This window comes from Myotis lucifugus, unplaced genomic scaffold, assembly GCF_000147115.1.
Source record: "Myotis lucifugus unplaced genomic scaffold, Myoluc2.0 scaffold_3, whole genome shotgun sequence".
Lineage (NCBI taxonomy): Eukaryota > Metazoa > Chordata > Mammalia > Chiroptera > Vespertilionidae > Myotis > Myotis lucifugus.
Genome location: NW_005871051.1, coordinates 5,745,417 through 5,767,728, shown reverse-complemented (window position 1 = coordinate 5,767,728; position 22,312 = coordinate 5,745,417). Strand labels below are relative to the sequence as shown.

General features: G+C 49.3%; 1 protein-coding gene across 2 annotated transcripts in view; it reads right to left on the bottom strand.

Annotated features, from left to right (window-relative positions):
* Nucleotides 1–9,048: 9,048 nt before the first annotated feature.
* SPATS2L (spermatogenesis associated serine rich 2 like) overlaps nucleotides 9,049–22,312 on the bottom strand; it is a 121,661-nt gene continuing 108,397 nt past the window's right edge. For both annotated transcript variants that reach the window (XM_023759948.1, XM_023759944.1), the window contains 4 exons: nucleotides 17,807–17,916; nucleotides 14,917–15,022; nucleotides 12,617–12,828; nucleotides 9,049–9,977 (listed from right to left, as the gene is read on the bottom strand). In XM_023759948.1, coding sequence (XP_023615716.1) covers nucleotides 9,582–9,977; nucleotides 12,617–12,828; nucleotides 14,917–15,022; nucleotides 17,807–17,916 — 824 coding nt within the window. In that variant the 3' untranslated portion in view covers nucleotides 9,049–9,581. The remainder of the gene's footprint in view (nucleotides 9,978–12,616; nucleotides 12,829–14,916; nucleotides 15,023–17,806; nucleotides 17,917–22,312) is intronic.

Here is a 22,312-nt window from a genome sequence, read left to right as displayed (position 1 = left end):
CATCAGGAGTCAAAGTCAATGTCAGAATGTTGGAGAAACACGAACCATACTTTATTTGGATGTGTTTCCCTGGGGTTTAGGGTAATTTCACATGAAAACACATTTTTCCTAATACCAGGCCCTATAAACACGAAAGAGTTGGTAACTCATCATAACCCATTGTTCTTTCTGGGAAAAATAAAGATTAATAATAGGAAAGCATGCTTTATAAAGAGTGATTCAGTATCATTACTGTGGGGGAGTAAGTTTAAGTATTTTCATATATTTCATTTCCTCGTGTCCATTATGCTTTTTAGTTTCAGACAACAACATACTGCAGCTCTCCCTTCAAGTCCTTAAAGATCAAGACAACGAGCTTTAGCAACCTTAAGGCTGTACAATAACGACAGCCCCCACCCTCCAATCTCCACCTGGGCCCCCCTTCCCCACGTTTTAGCCCCATAATCTGATTTCTGCAGGATGATACAGCATCACTGACAATAGGATAAGCTAGAGGGAGGAAGTGGAGGTAAAATGTGAATTTGTTTAATATTTAAAGTTTTTGAGCAAAAAGTAGTAAGTATTGGATGACATGTCTATCTCCTCCTAATAATAGTAACACTAAAAACATGATTATATTTAATACACAGGGACTCTGTCTCCCCGAACCTGGTAAACAGTAGGCCTTTGGTAAACTTCTGAACAGTTAGGGCACCCCACCCCACCTCCGGTCATTGCAGAAAATGTATCTGGTAGCCGTCTTCAGGGTGAGAACCTGGCGGAGTTGATACTCTCAGAACCAAGTGGGCCTCCTTAGTACTATGATCATGGCTCGGTGACCACAGTCACTATTAGTAGTGGCGACAGCCGTTACATAGCTTGTCATGTTATGTAAAGTAAGTCAGAGATGTGGACCACAAGATCCCAGAGGGGTCGCTGGCCGGTACTCCCTGACTTCTGAGAAGGAAGCAGCAGTCTGGCCTCTCCCACGCCAGGATTGCTGATGCATTTTTTTTTTTTCATTCACAGACCGAAACCTATTGCTTTCTCAGCAAGTGCTAACATGGAAAAAATCGTTGATTCACTTTCTAGTCTATGGTTCAACACAGTACAATTATTACCCAGCTATACCTTGACTTTGAACATACAGTCCCATTGGCTTTACCTGAGACGTTGTTCATAGAAAACATTTCGATTTAAATACCGTGTTGAATATGCTCAGATTGTCCCGTAAAGGGGAGGATGCTGACATTCATATGAATGTAAGGTTGCCTTTCGAAGGATGGTGATGCCTGCGATCCCTTTGAATAATTCTAGTCTGCATTTGGTAGGTTGGTTAGATACCAAGTAGAAAGTATGAACCTAACAAAGTGAAGGGGAAGAGCTTCTATGGCAAACGGAAAGTTTTTTCAAATGATTTACATGTGTGTATTCCCACGTTAACTAGGGACTTTCTCACTGTGGAAAATAAGGTCATTCCTCCGGATGCCAGAACTCTCCCTCAAAGCCGTCAGCAAGTCGCTGACGCGGCAGTGAAGGGTGGCTGAGTGGATCTCTGTTGAGGGCCCAGTGAGTGTGCAGGATTTGAAGAGTGTAGCACAGCCAAAAAAGGAACCGTCACCAAGAGCTCACAGAAAGGAATTGGTGTCCAGCTGTTTTCGAATTTCGTATTCACGGAATCTGGTTGGTAGGGCAGGCTCAGAGGGGCCAGTTCCACCTGAGTCTCGTCAGTGTCACGAGAGAGACACACGGTTCGCTTTGTTACAGAAAAACTGCTTTCCCATTGTTCGCATGTTGCGGCCCCAGGTAGCTGTACACTTTAAAAATAAAAATAATAATAATACTAAAAAGAACATGATTATATTTAATACACAACTTCGGTACAACCAAAAAGTAAAACACCACAGTAAAATAACAAAAGTATGGTATTTCATTTGCAACGCCTGAGAAATGGTTAACAAGCCATGTGCACCCAGTCTGCTGGCTGCACGGTGTCTGGTGGCCGTGGCTGAGACAAATCGAGTCATGTCAGCATTCTGTCCTACTTGTTTACTGAACAATTTTCCATCTTATGTTGCTTCTCAGACTTTCCCTTCTTTTACCCCAAAGCCCTCCTTACCTTAGAAACATGTTGCCCAGTTACAGGAATGAATGTGGGGCCTGGTGCTTAGAAGAGAAACTGGTATTAAACAGAGAGCACATTATGGAAAGGAACGGGTAGTGTATTTGCTAATGTGGGAAAAAGGCAAGCATTGCTTCTTTCTGCCCAGATTTCTTAAAACCTTGGACGTTCTGTTTCCAGAGCAGCTCTTTCAGGAACTCAGCCCCTAGTTCCTCAGGTTGGAGGGAGTGGGAGCTCGGCTTCTATGGGGGTGGCACTAAGAGCCCACGGACAGGAGAGACTGTCCCTTAGACCAGCAGTGGGGACCGTCCTGCCCGAGGGCCCAGTGAGGCCTGAGAAATCACGGGTCGGCCCTGCCAAGGCATTCGGGGTGAGTTAATGAAATGTTTGACCAAACATAGCAGGCTAATTCCTAAGCTGATATGTTACGGCCAAAGGTGATCCTGAGTGGGGGGGTGAAAAGATTGAGAAAAGACAGACAAGAGAATGAAAGCTGGGTCTCCGTGGGACGCTGCTCCCTGCTGAGGAGACAGCGCCAGCGCCCACAAGCCGTGTCTTTATTTTATAGCAGATGCCACGAGGCAAAGTAGGGGTCTGATCAAGTTGTTCACAGCATTCTCGTGAGTTTCAACCTCACTCAACTATATGCACCTAACTCTATCACAAGGCACGTGGGGCCACGTGTTCAGACCATAGGTTCAAGCTTACAACCACAGCCGTTGGCTATAATTGTGCTGGGAGGGCCCTGCCCTCCAGCTGGGACTTCCACGTGGCAATGAGAGGACCCTGTCCTTTCATTAGTCCGAGGCTTGAACCTGGCCAAAACACTGTAGCCGCGCCCCATACTGATAATTTTGCATGGCCCGAAAATGGTGTTATACTAGTACATATCCAAATGGCCCCTGGCAGAAAAAGGGTTCCCCACCTTGGTTTAGACTCTCACTGTGGGTCTGACAGTCTGGATCTGGTAACCTGAGCTGAACCCACCAAGAACCAGCGTAGTGGGGGAAAGGCCACGTGTCCCTGTTCACCCACCCGCTGCTCCCTTTCTCCCCTCCCCTTGCTCCCTGCAGGTCAGGGTTTCAGCAGCGATACCACTCACATTTGGGACTGGGTAGTGCTGTGCACTGGAGGATGTTGAGCAGCATCCCTGACCAGGACCCCCCGCCCCAGTTGTGACAACATGTCTCTAGACTTTTCCAAATGTCACCGGGGGGCGGGAGGTAAGGGGTGGGCACAAAATCTATTACCCTCAGCCAAGAACGGTTGCTTTATTGGATGGTTTAATCTGAGTAACATCACTGCCTCTCCTAATTGATGTTGTGGATGAAGAGGAGTACATAGGAGCTGTCAGTCACAGGCGGGAATGAGCCACAGAATTGACAGAGGATGATAACAAAGGAAGGCTGTCTCTGGCCTGCCACTTAAACAATCTACCCTATTAGCTCCCACTTACATGTCTGGGTTCAGTGTAATATTAGCAACGTTTTTTTTGTTTGCTGTTCTAAGCATCTGCCTCATAAAAACTAAGATGTACTCATCTCAGCCCTATATGTATTAACTTATTTAATACACCAACTCCATTAGGTAGATGTGTTATTATTATCCCCATTTAAAAAAATATATTTTATTGACTTTAGAGAGAGAGGAAGGGCGAGGGAGAGATAGAAACATTGATGAGAGAGATACATCGATCAACTTGCCTCCTGAATGCCCCCCACTGGAGATCAAGCCCGCATCCTGGGCAGGTGCCCTGACTAGGAATCGAACTGGTGACCTCTTGGTTCATGGGTTGATGCTCAGTCACTGAGCCACACCAGCCAGGCATTATGATCCTCATTCACTGAAGCACAGAGGTGCTTGGTAAGCGGGGGAGGATGAGGCAAAAACTGAAACGCATGCACCTTCCTGAGTCCAGGTCCTTGGACACCATGTAGGCCTCCTCACAGGGCTCACCCCATTCCCAGATGAGCAAGACGGGCCGTAGAGTCTCCTATAGGCGGCATAGAGTTCACTCATTTATCAAACATTCCTACGCGCTTTCTAACAGTGTGCCAGTTATCAACGCCTTCTTCTTGGTTCCAAATCCACCTTCACCGAGGGACACTCAGGAGCAAGGGGCTTCTTCCTGGTTTAGCCTGTCCCTGTGTTCTTGCTCCTGCAGCATGTGGTTGGGGTGTGGGACCCCCAGAGGCCCTCACCCCAGCAGCTTTCAGTGGCAGCTTCCGGTCCCATGGGCCCCCTTGCTGGCTGCCCAGATAATTCCACATGCCCCTGCAGGTGGTTTCCTGGCCAGTTTTGCAGGTGCCAGCTGAACTCAGTGCGGCCAGTGGCATCCTGCAGCTGGGCCCAGCGTGGGCCGGCTCCTCTGGGGTGGCTTCTTGCTCACCAGCTGCTTGTCCTCTCCTGGGACACAGCCACATCCTCCCTACAAGGGCAGAATCTCAGCCTTGGGGGCAGGAGTGGGGGAGGGGAGGCTCTCCCAAACTCGTCCCCTCCTTGGGAACTCGGCCTGGGCTCTGGGCACAGGCTCAGCTGTCCCTGTATCTGTTACTCCTGTACACTTCAGTAGCTAATCCCCTGTTACTAATGATTACTTCATGTACATAAATATATAAATGTACATATATAAAAATTTTTATATATATGTACATATAAATTTATATGGACATAAAGCTCCCCCATATAAATCTATAAAGCTTCCCCATTGCTCTGTGGTTGGTTACTGACTCCTGATTGGAACCTGATGCAAGCAAAGTGCCAGGCGTTATTCCAAGTGCTTTGCAAATATTAACTTCCTCAATCCTGTGACAACTCCAGGGGAGGTATGGTGACTAGCCCCGTGTACCCGCGGAGAAAGCCAGGTAACCGATGGTTAGAAGCGCATCCAGCTTAGACGGCCAGGGTGAGGCGGGGCCTGAACGCGAGGCTAGTGGCTCCCGGATGCAGCCTCAGCGGCTCTGCGCGCTCCCCGTCTTCTCTGGTTTCCTCTGCACGAGTCATTTAGACTCCAGACTTTTCTAGGGGCCTTGGAGTGGATCACTCATTCATATCTGCTCTCTTCCCTGTAGTTATTGAGTACCTACTGTGTGTCAGGCATTGTCCGGGGGTAATGACATTTTTGGCCGGCTTGCTACATAATGATGGCAATTTCCAGAACGTGTGTTCTCTCAAAGACTAGGAATAGGTAAATAGAATTCCAACTGACATATCTGACGTTAAAAATAGGATAGTTTTCTGTGTTTGACAAGAAGACTTTTTACACTTATTTCGGTAGGAATTTTTTTTGCTCTGAAATACATTGTGTGTGTGTGTGTGTGTGTGTGTGCGTGTGTGTGTGTGTGTGTGTGTGTGTGTGAAATGTACATACTTTCTCAGACAGACACATTTGCTTTAGAATGTATTTATTCTCTAAACACTGTGTGTGTGGCCGGTTTCCCTGTGAAACTTGAACCTCGTGGTAGCATCAAAAGCCCCGCTGAGTTGCAGGGAGCAGAGCTCACAAACAAGGGGGCTCCCAAGGTCAGTCGCCAGAAGTTCTTTGTACGGACCCCGTGAGGTGCGAGTGCACTGCTTCTCAGATGGCGCGACGGGGCGCAGGCCTGTGCTGGAGAGGCTGCTGTAGTGACATTGAACGCTGGTTTCGTGGGCCTGCCTCCTGGATTGGGGAAACTAATGCTAGACAAAAAAAACTTCTGTAGGACTTAAAAGCTTGTAAAAAGCAAAAGGGCAAACAAAATTCCTTGGTAATCGCTGGCAATGAAAAGTATGAAAATCGCGCTTCAAATGGTGAGGTAACAAGAGAATCCCTGGGATTCAGTGACTTCCTATTTTCTTCTCGTAAGATTAGAGCCGTTAAATTAGCTCAGTACTTTCAGAAAAATGCTGGGGCAATGTATTAGCCAATCAAGTTATTGTTATTATTAATCATCGTCTTTGCTATTTCATCGTTTCCTTAGGAAATCTGGGAGCAAGCGATGGGCTCTTCCTCTTTTGCTTCGTGTTTGGTGCCTGGGAGCAATCTGGACTCCTAGCCCACCTGTGCCCGAATTTTAGGTACGGCCTCCGCCTCCGAAGCAAGTGTGGTGGTAAAAAGGTGCCATTAGGCATTTCATGGGCGCTGTCAGAGAATGTCTGCTGGGAGATTAGTCTGACCATCTGTGGACACAAGAGGGCACTCTACACAGCGGTACTGTAAGCCAGCAGGAGGGAGGGCAGGAAGGAGGAAGTGTAGGGGGAGTTGCATTCAGGCACCTCCTGGTCTAGCTGCTAGCTCCCTTCTGCTCCCCTTCTCCTCAGTTGCCCCAGGAAAAGAACTGTCCAGGCCCCGGATTCTCCCTCGAGGTTAAATCAAGATTGAGGCTCAAATCTAAGCTCTCAGAGTCAAAATTCCCAAATCTCTTTCTTTGACAAAAAATATGTAGGTCAGTTGTAGTCCAGCAACTTCTCCCAGTCGCCTCATTGGATGTCGCTTCCCAAAGAATGTCTAATCAGAACCTCTTTTTCCGACGCTGGCAGGACTGAACTGCTCGTGAACTGCGCTTCAAGTCGGAGGTGGTGTGTTTCTGGTTTCTTCTCCCCAACTCTTGTTTGGCCTTGACGGAGGCTCAGTTGTGTACTGATTGGTGCTTAACTTTCCGAGCTGCACAGCCTTCAGCCCCCTGGGAGTCTCAACAGCACAGAGCTGGGGTAAGCAGGTTCTTAAATGAAAGGTAAATGTGGAATGTAACTGGGAACCCAACAGGGAGCTTTGGATTTCACAAATGGAGTCTTGGTGCAACACAGGTGAATTCTGAAGTGATTCCATCTTCCTGGGGATGAAATGTCTCAATCTCTGCGAGGAAATATGTTCAAGAGAGAGGAGTGGATTCTTCTGGCTATTGTGCCTTAAGTAGAGAGACTAGAGTGCGCGCAGCCTGTGGATTTTTTAAAGGAGTTTAAAACATTTCAAAATATGTTTTTGTTGATTTTAGAGAGGACGGGAGAGAGATAAACATCAATGAGAGAAACATCCATTAGCTGCCCCCTGCACGCTCCCTACTGGGGATTGATCTGGAAACCCAGGCACGTGCCCTGAATGGGAATTGAACTGTGACCTCCTGGTTCATAGGTCAGTGCTCAACCACAGAGCCACTCCAGCTGGACTAGAACAGATTACTACTTACTGATATAGTATTTCAATGGCTGACATTGGCACCAAATAACTGAGATTACGGTTTCAAAATGCAAACTACTAAATGTTCACGGGGTCTACAAGAAAGGCAAAATCTAGGACAGTGATGGCGAACCTATGACACGCGTGTCAAAGGTGACACGCAAACTCATTTTTTTGGTTGATTTTTCTTTGTTAAATGGCATTTAAATATATAAAATAAATATCAAAAATATACATCTTTGTTTTACTATGGTTGCAAATATCAAAAAATTTCTATATGTGACACGGCACCAGAGTTAAGTTAGGGTTTTTCAAAATGCTGACACTCCGAGCTCAAAAGGTTCACCATCACTGATCTAGGAGAAAACTTAGGTTGGAACGCTTTTTGCATTTCTGTTGTTGTTGCTCCTTTGCGGTGAGCTGGGAGCATTTGCTATGTGTTTAGGAATGTGCTTGAACTTCTTTAACCCCAAGGGCAACCTGAGCAAGTGAGTCAAGGCTGGGGGTGGCTGGGTCCCACCCTGCCCAAGGCAGGTGTGCACTCCTGGTCTGGCAAACCCCTTGTCTTTCTGCTGCAAGAATGATTTGAGTCATCCTTAGAGCCGGCACATTAAACTGACATGTGTCAGTGGCGAGCCGAATCCTGATACACAAACTCTGTGCAAAAGTCCTTCTGTCTTGAAAAATTTAAATTCAGGGCCTCAGATGGAATAAACGGGAAGGCAGCCCTGGACATTTATCTTTCTTATTTGAACAAACAGCTCTTCCTTCCTTCCTGGAATGTGACTTAACATTTAAAATTCCTATGAAATCTCTGGGTGCACCCAGACCTCAGCAAGCCCTCTACAGAGAGCGCAGACATCCTCCTGCACTCGGCAAAGGAAGAGACGGATGCTTGCGTGGTGTGCAGGCTCAGCCGATCCGTGGAAGAGAATCAGAAAAATGTTAGAGCCGAAAAACAAGCATTTGCACTTGAAAGAGGCCAACAAATCTGTAGGACACATGGAAGTTTGCTGGGAAGCACTTTAAATTGAGCTGCCCTGCAGCCAAAGACAGGGACTTGGGGTTTGTCCCCCCCATCCCCCCCCCCCCAATCCATTCTTCCTGCCTGGGGTCACAGTAGCTCTTCCCTGCACAGCCCCATGTGCATCTGGGGAGCTGGCTACACCCCACTCCAGGAGGAGCTGAATAGCATGTGCTAATGAGCACGTCTCATTTGCTGCCCCCTCCCCCACTCTCCCCACCTTGGTGACTGGTTTAGGGAAAAGCCTGCCAGCCATCTAGGGCCAATGACATGCAAGGCCTTTGTGGGGACTAATGTGGAAGACACTTGCTCCATGCGGACGCTGTGGATGGACTTGAGTTTTAGAAGCGAAGTGGCCATTTGCTGCCACTCTGAATACAATGTCAGCCGCCGGAGGAAAGGAGACCTGAGATCATCAAGAGAAAGCCCTGGTCAAACGGGACCCCGAACGTCCTTGAACCCTGGACTTCTCAGTCACTGGACCAATGTTTACGGAGCTGGGCTGAGCCGAGGTTTATGTGACTTGCAACCAAGGTTCCAAATGGCCGCAAAGAACCTCAGGGGATGGGGTGCAGCTCCGTCTGTGTGTGTGCAAGGTGCTGGCGGGGGCCACTGCCAGGCATGGTGTTTCCTTCAGGACACTTGTCCCAAAGGAGCAGTGTTGTTCCGAGCTCTGTGCCACAGCCTCCAGCCTCTCAGGTTTTCTCGCAAGCACTACACATACATCCAAGAAGAACGTGGGCATCAAGAACAGAAACCAGCCGGGGGTCAAATGCAGCATATTTTAATTTGTTTCAAATAAAGCAATATATGTATATATATATGTATATATTTCAGAAAAACACCAGATGTTAAATTCTACAAAAGCGCATGTGTCCTCAGCAGATCATGTTTGTCTGATCGGTAAGACTGGTTTCAACAGCGACTCTCTAACCACGAGCAACGGACGGATGACACCACTGCTACTAGGCCGGCTGCTGCTGGGCCCTGATCGCTCCTGAGGGGCCCTGATCGCTCTCGAGCCCCGTAGCCACGGGCCCACCTTCCTAACCAAGGAGGGAGCGCCCGGCTGGGCTGCTGCAGCGTCTCCATGAGAAAAAGCATCAACGGGGCAAGCAAAGCCATGGGAGGGATGAAGCAAGCTAGAGCTGATTATGAGGATTAGTAAAAACGATTACGAGAGGACGACACCACCCCACAGGGTCTGTCTATTCTGATTGATTCTCTTTTGGCAGCGAACTGGGTCAGCACCTCGGGCCGGGAGCCAGAACGGAGGGAGAAGAGCTTTCTTGTCTCCCCGTTCAGGCCACCAAGGTCACGGCGGGGACCGAGAGGACCGCGGCCTCCGTGGAGACTTCTATTCTCGTGGGGCAGAGGTTGCACTGCGACACCCGGGGGACGCCGCCCCGGAAAGGCCGGGCCTCCGCGCTGTCTGCCGCGTGCTGCCTCCGCCGGGGCTTTTCCGGATGGGCAGGGGCCTCCGGGGCCTTTGTCCCCAGAGGGGCCTCGGGGTTCTTGGCGCCGCCGCCTTTGTTTTTGGGGCGGAAGCCGTTGTGCGGCTGTCTCCTGTGTTCGTGGCGGCTGCTGCCCTTCACCGCCGGGTCAGCTTCATTGCCTCCGCCCTGCGGCTTGGCAGACGCGTTGAGCCGGTTGTGATACTGTGGATTAAACCTTCGTCTTTGGCTATTAGACGTAGTCTACAATAAAAAAAGGAAAAGAAAAGAGGTAGGTGTTAGATGCCAGCAAACAATGAGGACAGCAGCAGAGACCAGGGAAACCGTCTCTAAGCCTCAGGGCAGCTGTTTTACACCCAGAACAGGACAACATGCAACCGAGTCCAGCTGATAAGACCCCCGAGTGTAGAGAACACCTGCTGTTTGCAAATGGAACTCCAAGGAAATGACCGATGGAGAGAGAGAGAGAGAGAGAGGTTACAGAAGTACAAGATGGGCAATTCAAGAACCAGGCCACACCAAGTCAACTTGAAACAGGGCAGAAGCACAGGCCACACAGAAGCAGGGCAATGATGATTCTCTACGATGGAAATTTTGAGGATAGGCTGTAGAGACTACGCATATGAATTTTCACTACATTTATGAAGAAAAAGGGAAAATTCTATTTGTAATTTTTCTGCTCCAAAACAGTTCTTTTCATTTTATTTCAAAATAAATACCCTCGTTCAGAAATGTTATCTTGGGTGAACACAGGGATGAGGTGTATCTGGTAGATCTGGTGGGATGGTGATGTGTATTTTTACAGAGGTAATTGTTCTTTTCCTAAACGCTGCAGTTGTCAGCCAACAAGTTTTGGAGGACCGCAGTGAAAAACGCCACGTTCGACCAACGGGCAGACGAGAACACAGGGATGAGCAGAGAGGAAGCAGGGCCAGCGTGTCTGTGCCTGATGAACAGAAAGATACTGGAATTCCTGGAGGCCAGGAAGAGCTCAGTGCGCTGGTCCCATCTCATTGATCATCACAGCCACCCTGTAAGGCAGTTGTTGTTACTTGTTCACTTTACGGAGGAGGGAGGTACATTTAAGGGGCTTGCCCAGGTCTTCGGTTAGAAAATGGCTAAGCCATTCCTACTTCCCGGACCCTCTCCTGATAAGAGTCACAGATAGGCTGCTACACGAACGCAGACTTTTACTGAAAATCAAACTTCTATTATTGAAACGTGTACCTTTATGAGTTACAAATGTACACAAAGTTCTGAACTGGTGCAGTGCGACTGGGTGGTGGAGGGTTAGGGCAGACCCACCCCCGATAATTCTGGGCTCCGGGCAAGAGCACAAAGGCAGCCCCACCCCACCTGCCTGTACGTTGGGTCTTCCTACCTCTGGCTCCACCACTCATTGTGAGGGGCCCTGCACCCACAACTGGGGGGGGCCCTCCAGCCTGCACCTCAGCCTCGTCTCCGCCCCCACAGATAACCACTCTTGGACCTGGGCGTGTGCAGACTGTAGTGGGGTCTGCTCTCAAGGTGATGTATCCAGGGAAATGGTCCAAACGGGGAAGGCAGGCTCGGGGCCACGTGGGACGAGAATTCCAGGATCTCCAGTAGCTGGAGCACTTTTCAGTAGGGAGGGTACAGGTTTTGGGTAGGCACATCTCCTTGGTCTCGCTCTGTAGCGAGGGCCACGGCTGGGGAAGGACCAGGAAGGGTTACTCTAAAACACGGGACCTTCTTGCCCCATACATAGACAGTGTTCCAGCTTAGATATGTAAGCACATTTCAACTTAAACGAGCCATCACCTGCAATGTTTTGCTGAAAACATTAAGAACAGTGAGCTGAAAAGTATCTATGTGGATAGCATTTAACCCGGCCTCTTTTCTAAAGAAACTGTGAAAGGGAAATGCAGACTACATTTTAACTTCTCATAGGGGGTTTAATAATGAGCAAAGAACAAAAGCTGGGAAGGTGTATTAGACAATAAGGAAAACAGATGTGATCATGATCGCACAGCTGTGCATATGTGAAAGGCTCCCTGCTCCAGCCCGATGTTCAAGTTCACGAAGACATTCAGGGCCAGAGAAATGCCCGTCAGTGTCATTGATGAGAATTCTTAAAGACTGAGACCACGAACCCAGCAGGGCCCCGGTCAGAAAACCAGGATTCTGGAAGTGTTCAATGTCTTTAGAGCACGCCCGGCGTCTGTGCCATCCAGTCCCATTTCTCGTTCCTTCTCTAGTGATAAGAGGCGATCGCTTCTCAAGGACACGCAGAAGCAGAAGGAAGACTGCCCTTTGGACACTGTGTTTTCAGGGGACACACTAGATAAGAGTGAATGATGCCACTTGAAATGCATTCTCTTTACTGAAGGTCCAAGAGAAGAGAGAGAAGTTTGAACTAACTTTGGCCTCTTACTGATAAACATAAGCAGGAATTAAAGAATCTGAAAAAACAAATGCCGGATTTCCTCCCCCATGGTGTCAGGAGCCAGGCTCCGAGTCTTGTCCCTGCGTCTGTGGGAGTCCCTTCCACCTGCGGGCCAGTCCCGGGGAGAGGGGTGGAGGCACTCAGGGAGCAGGGGAGCGGTCTCCCGTAGGCTCTTCGCTGACGTGTCAGGCGTGTACAGGCACTTCCTCCACACGGAAGGCCCTACGGCACCCGGACTGCATGCACCAGGGGAGGCCCTGGGGCCAGCCAGGAGGGTGGAGGCCCCGGGGCCAGGCCGAGCTGCTGGGGGTGGGAGGGCCTGGTGGGGCCCAGGAAGCTCTGTGTCCAGCAGTTGCTGTTTTCTTCCTCTAAGGATGAGTGGTTTCTTCCTGGCCGCAAGGACCAGGGTCTGTGGGACCCGAGGCAGCGCAGGAGCCGCCCCACCCTGACCCCGTACCTGCTTGTTGGGCGGCGTGGCCTGGTGAGCGCTGTCCGCGGTGCTGGGCTGGTTGCCGGCCGTTTTGGGGTTTGCGGCTTTGCCCTCGGAGGGCTTGTGAGTGGACTTCCTGGCGAAGTTGCTCTGTTTCCCAGAGGCCGAGTGCGCGGTCAGCAGTGGCAGCAGGGAGCTGCAGGGGGCTCTGGACGAATAGTTGTTCTTTGGATGTGTAACTGCAACGAGAAAGCAAGCGGCATTAAGGGTTGGGCCACGGCCACGGCCACGGCCGCCTTGGAAACCCACGAGGACATGGAGCTTCATAAAAACACTAAGAAATGCTTTTATTTGTAAAGAGGTCATTCGAAAGGGCACCTTGGTGGCCGGGGACCACCAAGTTCCTTCTGTGCGAATCACTGAACTGCAGTTACAGCATGATCATCCGAGCTGGGAGACGTGGGCAGGAAATAAGACCTCTCTGCACAACTCTAATATTCCTTAGGTCAAGAACACCACGGAAAGGTGGGTAATGAAGTCCTGGAGTGCCCACGTGGCCTGTCCAGAGCTGTGCCTGCCTCCCGGTTCCCATGGCCAACCCCACTCTCGCTGTCCTCAGACCCCTGGCCCGTTGGTCTCAGACGCAGAAGACGGGGAGGGCGGTGAGGGACACTTGGCCCATCAGAGCCATAAAGTTCTGAGAGCAGGACGGGTGTCGGGAATTTTGTCACCTGGATTGTACACATCCCCCGACCCTGGGCCAGAACAAAAGAGGCCCCAAGGCATCTTATACTCCATCAGAGCTGCGTGATCCGGCCTTTCATCACCCCCTTTTCTCCAGCCCCGCTGCGAGGCTGCACCAAGCCCAGCACTCAAGTCCATGCAGGCCGATCAGGGATGGTTTCTTGGTGATGACCTGGCTCGAGGCCAAGGGAAGCGATCTAAGGGTGACGGCTCGAGGCCCTCGCACAGGTCACCAGAATTTGCCTGCCAGGCTGGAGAGCGAGACCCCTGAGTCTTCAAATTGTCCCCAACTTTTAGAAGCAGGTTTCTCTGCTACCTGTGCTGGCTCAGACTTGATCCTCGGGTTCTTCTAGAGCAGTGGTTCTCAACCTTCTGGCCCTTTAAACACAGTTCCTCATGTTGTGACCCAACCATAAAATTATTTTCGTTGCTACTTCATAACTGTAATGTTGCTACTGTTATGAAGCATAATGTAAATATCTGATATGCAGGATGGTCTTAGGCGACCCCTGTGAAAGGGTCGTTTGACTGCCAAAGGGGTCGCGACCCACAGGTTGAGAACCGCTGTTCTAGAGGGTCAGGGGGGACTCGTGGGGATCAGAGAACACGAGGAGTGGAAAGGACAGGGATGTAGCTCTGGTCCGTTGGTTTCAGAGCGGAGGGGCGGTGGCATGGTGGGGGCTGTGCCAACAGCCAGGGGACTTCAGTGCTGACCAGCTTCAGTGTCAGGGAAGCCCTAACTCCCCGCAGAGGAGACCAGTGCTGGTTCAGTAGCTGTGGGCTCTCAACCCAGCTGAGAAGGAGGGGCCTTGGAGAACTATTCTCTCCAAGAGGGGGCCTGTGACTTTTAGATCAAGCTTATATTTTGTACGCTCAGAAAAAAGAGAGCAATTTTCACTTTGACAAAAAAAAAAAAAAAGTGTAGCCAAATCCCCATTTCTCTGCTGACTCTGAGGCTGTGGCTACTCCGCGTCCCTCATGGTCCTCTGTCCTCCTGTGGCTACCCTTGGTGCTCTTCCCCCTCCCCGGTGGGCGGCTGCAGGATGGGAAAGGATCAGCCGGTTTGACTGCACATTAACTGCTCTAATTAAGCCTTGATAGCGAACAAGATGAACGGTAATGGCTGCACTGAAGGCTTTCATTACCTGCAGACTTCACTCAGCGCAGAACCGAGGGACAGGCTCGGGCACGCGGAGCAGCGCACCCCCAGCCGGGCCCTCAGGACAGTGGCCGCTGTGCCTGACTTATCAGGAAGACGCTCCTGGCGACCAGGTCTCTACCTCGGAGCAGGCTGTTGGGATGGGAGAGGCAGTGTATCTGGCTCTGCTTAAGGAAAGTTTGCAAAAGGTCTAAACTAGTTGCCCTGTTCCGTTCTGCTCAGTAAATCCTGAGGATTTACTGATGGGCAGTGGCATCGGGAGACTCTGAGTTCAGAGCTTGACATTTCCAGTGACTTGTGTCATGCCCTTAGATCATTAAATCTCGTTGGGCCTCGCTTTAGCCCCCTGGGGACCGCGCCTGACACACCAACTCCAAGTAGCGCCGGGCTCACTGGCACAGGGTCACTGAGCCAGCGCGCAAACTCACTTCCCCGCAGAGCATGATCTGGGCCTTGAGCTGTTCAATGTCGCAGGAGAATCGGGCCGCTTTCCCGAGCTCTTCATCATATTTACGTTCGCTGACAAAGTGCTGGAGGCAAGAGAGGAGAGCAGGAGTTAGCGCCACACGACAGAGATGGCGGAGGCTCACGCAGGCGCCTCTCTGCTCAGCCGCTGCCGTGGCCGGTGTTAGCCAGGCGGGGTGAGCCGGCTGCGAGGACCCCGCGTCAGACCTGGCTCTGACCGGCCTGGAGCCCGATCACCTTCCTGTCCTGGGGACACGTGTGGGTCCCGGCTTTCCCCGGCCTGGGCGTAGACAAAACGGTGATCCAGGCAAAGTGAGCGTCCGGACTCATCTCCTGAACCTTGTAGCACCCCTCACCCTCCTTGCAGTGTTTTATGTCCTGTTGTAAGTTTTTGGGTCGAGCTCATCTTCCTGATTTGGCCGATGGCGTGCTCAGGCATTACTACGCCTCAACAGAAGACATGCCATTCTTCCCTAGACACTCCTCTCTCTTTTTAAAAAAAACATATTTTTATTGATTTCAGAGAGAAAGGGAGAGGGAGAGAGAGATAGAAACATCAATGATGAGAGAGAATCATTGATCGGCTACCTCCGGCACGCCCCACCCTGGGGATCAAGCCCACAACCCGGGCATGTGCCCTGACCAGGAATTGAACCAGTGACCTTCTGGTTCCTAGGTTGATGTTCAACCCCTGAGCCACGCCAGTCGAGCCACCCTTCTCTGTGTTCTTAGGGGACCAGGAAGTCTGAGTAGCTTTCAGTAACTGGAAAACCCTGTCTTGGTAGAATTCCAAGTGCTGTTAGAGGAAGTAGGAAAAAGATTATCTTTCAATTCATTTGAAATGAAGATTTATGTGCAGAGGACAGAGTGAGAAATGCAGAAATAGCTATGACTCAGTTCCTCCTGGAGGTTACCAGAGAGTTTACCACGTGGCAAGGGAAACAGATACCATCAACTACAACACCGGGTGACTGTGGCTATGCTTCAGGAATATAAAAGAGGAAGAAGAAGAAAAAAATAAAAAAAAAAAACAATAAAAGGAAGAAATTATTTCCCACTGAGGGGCAGGGGAGTTATGTAAGGAAAGCATGTGAGCTGGAACATTAAAAAAATGGGCCAAATTCTTCACAGATAATCTCATTTTCATCTGGTCACAGTGCTATGAAGTCAGTACTATTATTATCCCTGTTTTACAGAGAGGGGACTTGAGGCTCTAAGAATCTGTAGCTTATCTGAGGTTGCAGGAGTTAGTCTGCTACAGCCCAAAGCCCATGTTATTAACCATATTATGTTCAGAGGGATTCTGACAAGCAGAAACAAAACTTGGCAGATGAATAGTTTCAACAGACGAGGAAGCTGGCAACCTCATACTCCTCACTTCATCCTATATAAGAAAAGGCTGATATGCAAATTGTCCCCTCTATGGAGAGTTTGACCGGGGGTGGGGGGGGGGGTGGCGCCAGCCGGACCCCACCTGTGCACGAATTCGTGCACTGGGCCTCTAGTGTTCTAATAAGAGGGAGAGAGAAGTTGGATGTGTAGACACTGGAGCCCAGCTGTGGAGTTTGCTCTGAGGGAAATTCAGACCTTGCTCTGGGGCTGCACCTCCCGTGTGAGGGTGGATGGCCAGGCTGGAGGGCGACGGTGGAGGCACAAAGATGAATTAGGAGGCCATGGCAACTGAGTGGGTGGGAAGCCACCAAGGTCAGAAGAGAAGGTGAGAAAGAAGAGACCGATAGTCTCCCAGGACTCTTGGGGTCCTTATTTCCTGCTCCTTTCCATGCCCAACCAAAGCAAGGAGACTGGGAGCCACTTGCCTAACCAGTTTCATGCCCAGATGGGCAGACAATCCTACTTATAAAGCCTGTTGCTTCTAAGTACTCTAGTTCCCAAGAAGTAGGTCAGAGGCTGGTGTGCACGTGTGTGTGTGCTTAGTATACTGGGGAAGAAGAGAAAAGGGGAAACTTATAAGTTGCAACTTCCTATTTTATTGTAGATACTTGTTTTTGCTTTCTGGTAACCATTTCTCCTTCTGGTAACTGTACCCCAACATGGTTTCAAAGACCCACAGTCTTGGGGGGGGGTGTGTCAATCAGAACTCTTGGGCTCAATGGTGGCTGTGACCCAGTAGAGGCCGGTCAGAGTCTCTCTCTGGGACTTGAATCGAATGGGGCACAATGGCTGATGCCCCGAGGAGCGTCTGGTAATTACTGCTGCCCAGTCACCCAAGCCCCCCAGGCTTCTGCCTAATAGCAGTCGGAGTCTTCAGATCCCACTCTGCGTTGGTGAGCTACACCCATGCTCTTTCACATTTTACTTGTTCTGGAGGGTAGCCAGGGTCAGTTTCTGCTGCTCACCCCTGAAATCTAGTGGACACGTACTTGTGGGTGGTACCCTTAACAAAAGGGCAACTAAGCTAGGCAAGGACGTAGGGAAGAGGTCTCCACATACGGTGTATTCTCTAGAATCCTTACTGTTCCACTACGTTCAGACTTAGTGTGTTCACATGGTGTGTTTATATACACACACATAAGTTACATGAGGTGAAAATAACATCCCATCTCAGCTGTAATTCATGTTTGAATGCATTGTATTTAGGTCAGTCCCCACTGCCTAAGAAAATAGCTTGTACCTCCCTCCCTATTAATGCCCGTTCAAACCATATATACGGAAATACAGCGATTAGAAGGCTCTTCAGCCTCCTGTTCTCAATTTCAGCCTTGCGAAAGGGAGCTGGGTGTGAGACGCTGGGTCCTCAGAGAGCAGCTCTATGGGTGCCACACGCACGTGATGGGGTCGGGTCTCGGGCTCAGGGCTCGGGACCCAGGCTGCGGTTGCTGGAAACTGACCTTGATCTCTGCCCTGAGTTCGGCCAGCTGCATCTCTGCCATCTGACTGGCCAGGTCAGTGAGCCTCTTCAGTTCTTCTGCCTTCTTCTGACGAGCAGTCAGGATCTCCACTGCCAAGTGAGAGGGAATACGTTAGGGTCAGCGATGTAAACACAGGAAGTGACCTGACTTCTGGGAGTCAGTTCTCCTTCAGTAGAGTGGTCACCCAGCTGGACCATGGCTGCTTTCTGAGTTGGTCATCGAGGTGGGTTCGAGTTGGTGCTCATCACCAATCACCCGTTTCTGGATGTCCTCGCCCACCCATCCCAACAAACACGATCCCTCTGATTCACTGCACACCCACACACAGTCTTCTTCATTTTCCTCACTGGCATCTGGTCTCACTGACTTAATCTGGACTTTTAAATGTGTGCGTTACTCAGAACAGCTATTTCAAAAAAAGGACACATATTAAAATCCTATCTGAATGGTATTACAAAGATAGGAGTCCATTAAGCCAAACTCATTCTTCTGTGTGCTGTCCTGCTAAATTCTAACAGCATCAAGCTTCCTGAACCTTTACACACACCCGGGGCAACCAGCTGTGTTACTGGAGTATGACATAAAGGGTTCACTTGATTGGATCTTTGTGAGCTAAAAATGCCTTTTCTTTTGACACTCTGCAGATATGTTTCCATTCTGCAATCAGATGGAGGTTCCAGACCAGAGTGTCCTGGCTTTGTTTTTAGTGTCTCCATGGAAACATCTCAAGGGCAAGTCAAAGCCCCTTTGAGCTGGATTTGTGGGCACTCCTTAGCATCTGCACACACAGCGAAGACACCAGGGAGCTCGCTGGTACCACATTTCACACATCTGCCAGATGGACTAAGGCTCACGTAGATGTAGTAAGCCACAAGTTAATCTGTGTGTTCACGTGCGTGTGTGTACATGTGTGTGTTTCCCAAAAGATCATGAAACTCAAAAGCAATGAGCACAAACCTATGGGGTGAGATTTAATATGAAGTCTGATCTTTCAACAGATAGACTTGAAGCTCTCTAATTCAAGCCACACAGGATATGCCTTCATTCCTCTGGACAAATATTTTGAGTTATAAGAAAGGAGAGGCCCATCTAACTAAGATACTATGCACACAACACATCCTGTTCTAGGTTGAACGAAGGTCAACTGCTTCCTTAGACCTGATTCGCAGCACACACGCAGAGCCAAACAATGTGACTTCTCACTGTGAGAGTTCTTACTTCGTAAATGTCAAAAACAGTCACCTTAAAACCCCCCAAGAAGTTCAGAGGCAGTCCAGAGTTAAGAAGACTTCCTGCACATCAGAAACCATTCTTCAGTCAGACAGAGAAACATTATGTTTTTGCTGAGATGTCAATAAAATAAGAAATCTACAAGTAAAGCCTTACCATCTGCCAAACTACTCTAATCATGCTCTAGCTATTCACCGGGACTCCCCCGCCTCCTGCGTACACCAGGTAGCTGGGCAGAGGCCAGTCTAGGCCTGGCGGCCTTGCGGAATACAGGGAATTCCCATCTGACCATAGACAGCGTGTCACCGCACCATGTCCCAGGTTACCCAGTCAGACCAGAGGGCACGAGAAGGTGACCCACTTTCACCTTTGGCTACAGAGCGCATATGTTTTGTTTGTTCTGCACATGACAAGTTGATTTTTGAAATTAACTGCCCACATTTGAAAATAAGGGGAGTCCGTGTGAGAGCTGGACTCTGGCTTCTCTTCAGATAACTAGAATTTCTGGCCACGGTTGGCGAGCATTTCCCTGTGGCAGCAGCTGGCTGGGGCTGAGAACTTGCTGCCCTTTTCAGGCGGAGCTCGGCGCTCACCGGGCCTGGTCCCTCCCTGCCCTGTCAGCTGATGAATGTCACCTGCCCGGCTTCTGCAACAGGCATCTCCCATCACAGCAGTGACCGCACATGCTGTTATTTGCGTCCATAACACCTCAGGGCTGGCACACATGTTGGCTGAATGGACTGAATGAATGAACCAATCCGCTACTTAAAAGGAATATGCAGAGAGGACAGAAGTTCCTTTTCCACGGGGGCCACTTAACATCTAGGACTCGTACCTTTGAATATTTGTTTGCCAGTATATTCAACCTATGGACGGGACTAATGTCTGGAGCATGGAAAAATTATTTTTGAGTAAGAAGATGAAAGAAAGTACTTTCTTTGTGCAAAGTCTTAAAAAATTCTGAAGGCCCAGACTTGACAACAGCTAGCACAGGGGTCAGCGGACCCTGAGTGAGGACACAGTTAAGCAGAGCTGACGTTTCTTAACGGATCATTTATGGGACTGGTGACAATTAGGGGCAATTGTTCTTTTTGATTAGGTAGAACTTGGGCATTCACACCAAACAAAAGATTTTATAGAAATAGAGATAAACGGGTCCTAAAATAGGAATGCAGGTGCAAGGTCACCAATAAAGCCTTAGTTTACACTCTTGTAGATGTGCAAGGGAATGCAAATGTTGCATCAGCAAGTGTTGGGATGAGTTTTACATATAGTCTCATTAACATTTCAAAGCCGTTCATGATGAGAAAGCCTTAAAACTTGAGATCTAAAGCTACATGCTTTGGGGAGAGGCATTTATTTCACCTCAAAAACATCAATCACAGAAGTAAAAAGCAAAAAACAAAACCAGATCGGATCCTAAAATTCATTGATCCTAAAATTTAAAATAGAATAACAAGTGTGTTGTGAAAGCACCCTCCTTTGACGCCTCTGTGGAGGGGACAGTTCACGCAGCGTTAGGCTTCCGCTGCACGCAGGACTCGGTTCAGATTATTTAGGCACTTTTGTGAACAGCATCTGGCGTGCTGAAAGCCGTTTTCTCAACAGGAATTAGACATTCCTTCAAGTTCCTGAAACACACTGGGAGCTTGCTCCTATTGCCTGGGCCTTGGACAATGTTGAGGGCTTCGTAAATAAAGCTCCATCGCGGGGAGAGTCCTTGAAACCCTGGGACGCAGGGAGCTGGGGCAGAAGTAGCTCTTCGGGTACAAAGATTCTTTGAAATCCTTTTTATTCCTGAAAAAATTCTTGTGAATCCTGCATTTTATTTCACAATGTGTCTGTGTTCCTATTAGTGTAAAGTAATGTTTTCTTCCCACATTTCTGGCCAACTTGGCTCTCCAGGAACCTGCCCATGTGGGCCTTCCCCTCCCTGGTACCCGGACAAAGTCTGGGGCCACCGCACTCCGGCAGCCTGGTCCCCGCATCTGCACAGTGTGATAGCCCCACGCCTCGCGAGGCCACTGGGAAGCTACACGCAGTAACGATGAGAAGTGGCTAGTACCGTACATTCCAGAAAAGCTCACTACGAATATTATTAATAGAGCGAGATGTATTCATCTAGAACAGTGGTTCTCAACCTTCCTAATGCCTCGACCCTTTAATACAGTTCCTCATGTGGTGGTGACCCCCAACCATAAAATTATTTTCGTTGCTACTTCATAACTGTAATTTTGCTACTGTTATGAATCGTCATGTAAATATCTGATAAGCAGGATGTATTTTCATTGTTACAAATTGAACATAATTAAAGCATAGTGATTAATCACAAAAACAATATGTAATTATATATGTGTTTTCCTGTGAAAGGGTCGTTCAACCCCCAAAGGGGTCGGGACCCACAGGTTGAGAACCACTGATCTAGAATATACTTTCTCTGTTTGTAATTACCTTAACGTTCACCGATATTGGGTCCCGCAGCCTATAGACACTGAATTAATTACAATGGTTTGTTTAACAAATATTAGAAAGTACCTACAGCCTTCTCAGTATTGTGTTAGGTGCCATGAGGGATATTAGGAGCTTATGTTATAATTGAGGAAATATGGTTTCTACCGTGTGCAGGAAATGAAAAGTACTCGTGAGGCAGTAGATAAGCAAGCTCAAGGTGGTGGCTGTACAGACGGTTCGTTACCTTGTGGGAGAGAGTCTCCCAGCTTCTGTGTGTGGAGACGACACGGCTGACACAGGCCTGTCACCTGAGATGCCGCATGGCCCCTGACCTGCACCGTGTGACTGTCCAGGAGGGGGCTGGGCTGCCCTTTGCTAACAGAGCTAAGTGCCTGGCACGGATTTTCTCATTTCACCTTTACAATAGCTATTTGAGATAGATACTATTCTTTTTAATATATCTTTATTGATTTCAGAGAGGAAGGGAGAGGGAGAGAGAGACAGAAACACCAATGATGAGAGAGAATCATTGATCGGCTGCTTCCTGCACACCCCACACTGGAGACCGAGCCAAAAACCTGGCCATGTGCCCTGACTGTGACCTCCTGGTTCACAGGTTGACACTCAAGCACTGAGCCATGCAGGCTGGGCCTCGAGACTAGTCTTATTCCCCCTTTTCTGATGTGCAACCACAGAGTTTGAGACATTCACAAAATGGTTCAAGGTCACACAGCCAGTAAATGGGTGGAACTTGGACTTGAACTCGGTTCTGCTTCCCCAGCTCTGGGCAGCGGCCAGAGAGCT